This window comes from Lucilia cuprina, unplaced genomic scaffold (assembly GCF_022045245.1).
Source record: "Lucilia cuprina isolate Lc7/37 unplaced genomic scaffold, ASM2204524v1 Scaffold_3458, whole genome shotgun sequence".
NCBI classification, from domain to species: Eukaryota; Metazoa; Arthropoda; class Insecta; order Diptera; family Calliphoridae; genus Lucilia; species Lucilia cuprina.
The window spans coordinates 1-1,263 of record NW_025808402.1 but is presented as its reverse complement, the minus strand read 5'-3'; the positions used below and the strand labels follow the sequence as shown (position 1 = coordinate 1,263).

General features: G+C 32.4%; 1 protein-coding gene across 1 annotated transcript; it reads right to left on the bottom strand.

The window, feature by feature from the left end:
* Nucleotides 1-300: 300 nt before the first annotated feature.
* LOC111679268 lies at nucleotides 301-1,120 on the bottom strand (the record flags this gene model as incomplete). Its single annotated transcript, XM_046955991.1, has 1 exon — nucleotides 301-1,120. A coding segment is annotated over one exon (555 nt), but the record flags the coding sequence as incomplete, so codon positions are not given.
* Between the last annotated feature and the right edge of the window lie 143 nt (nucleotides 1,121-1,263).

Here is a 1,263-nt window from a genome sequence, read left to right as displayed (position 1 = left end):
GTTCTAGTTTAGTTCTAGTTCAGTTCTAGTTCAGTTCTAGTTCAGTTCTGGTAAAAATTTTTAGGATTATTAGTATTTTTAAAAATTTAATATCTTTGCCTTATAATTGTTTATTCAACAATTTTGTGGCTATTGCTTTTGTTTATCATTTAAATAAAATATGTTTCCCTTTACGCTTCAGAACTGAAATCCTTATGGCGTTAGGCAACTTGTTAGTGGAAATTGCGTGGGATTATAAAGTTAAAATTGCTGGCATTTGCTTTTGTTTTTAATAATGTTCGTTGCCATTTTTATTTCCACAAAAAAAGAGCAATAATATATTTTTTAGTTTATTTTATAATTTTTCTCTGCTTTCGAGTGTTTATTAAGTATCTGCAGACTTATTGTAAGAATAATCGTAAAAAAATTTATGAATTTTAATTTATTAATAAGTTTATTTAATGTCTATTTATAAACAAATACAGTAATTTTTCTAAATAATAACACAATGCTAACTCTAATCAATTGTTTTCGACAATAAATCTACATTTCATTAAGAAGTAATTCAAAATTTATAAAGCAAATTTTAAGGCTGATAATTTTGTGCTAAATTAAGATTCTCTTCACTGTTGCCATCATTTATATTCCTTAAAACATTACGTACCGCACCCGGTGTTCGCTCCAATGAACTAGACCATGATGAACGTTGTGAACGCGGCATTGCTGTGGTTTCATTATTATTTTTTGCCAGATGTTGATTATTCACCGTTACCGTACTTTCCATTATGGTGGGCATATTACCACTGCCACCACCACTATGTTCAGCTGCATAGTTTGTGGAACCACCTTCGTTAATGTTAAAACTATGAGCCGAGCGAGAGGTGGGACGCCAACGATTTAGTTTCATGGATGATTTACGTCGCGTGGAAGCTGAAAAGCCATCTTTATTTGTTTGTTCAGATGAAGAAGATTGTTGTTCTAGTAGGTTGTTTACAAGCTTATCAAGAGCTTTAAGATCGACTTTGCGTGAACTACGCATGGAATTCATTCGGCTGCCGGTACGACTGCCACCAGAACCAAAACCTCCTGGAGACTCATGGGTCTTATTGAGACCTGCTAATTTAGCCAAACGTTGGGTAAGCTGTAAAAGTAAATAAAAAAGTATTTTAAATAAAATAAGTTTTTAACACATTAGGCAGAAGTTATAGCTTAACCTTAGTTCTAGTTAAGCTTCAATTCAGTTTTCTAGTTCTCGTTGTGTTCTGTTCTAGTTCTGTTCTAGTT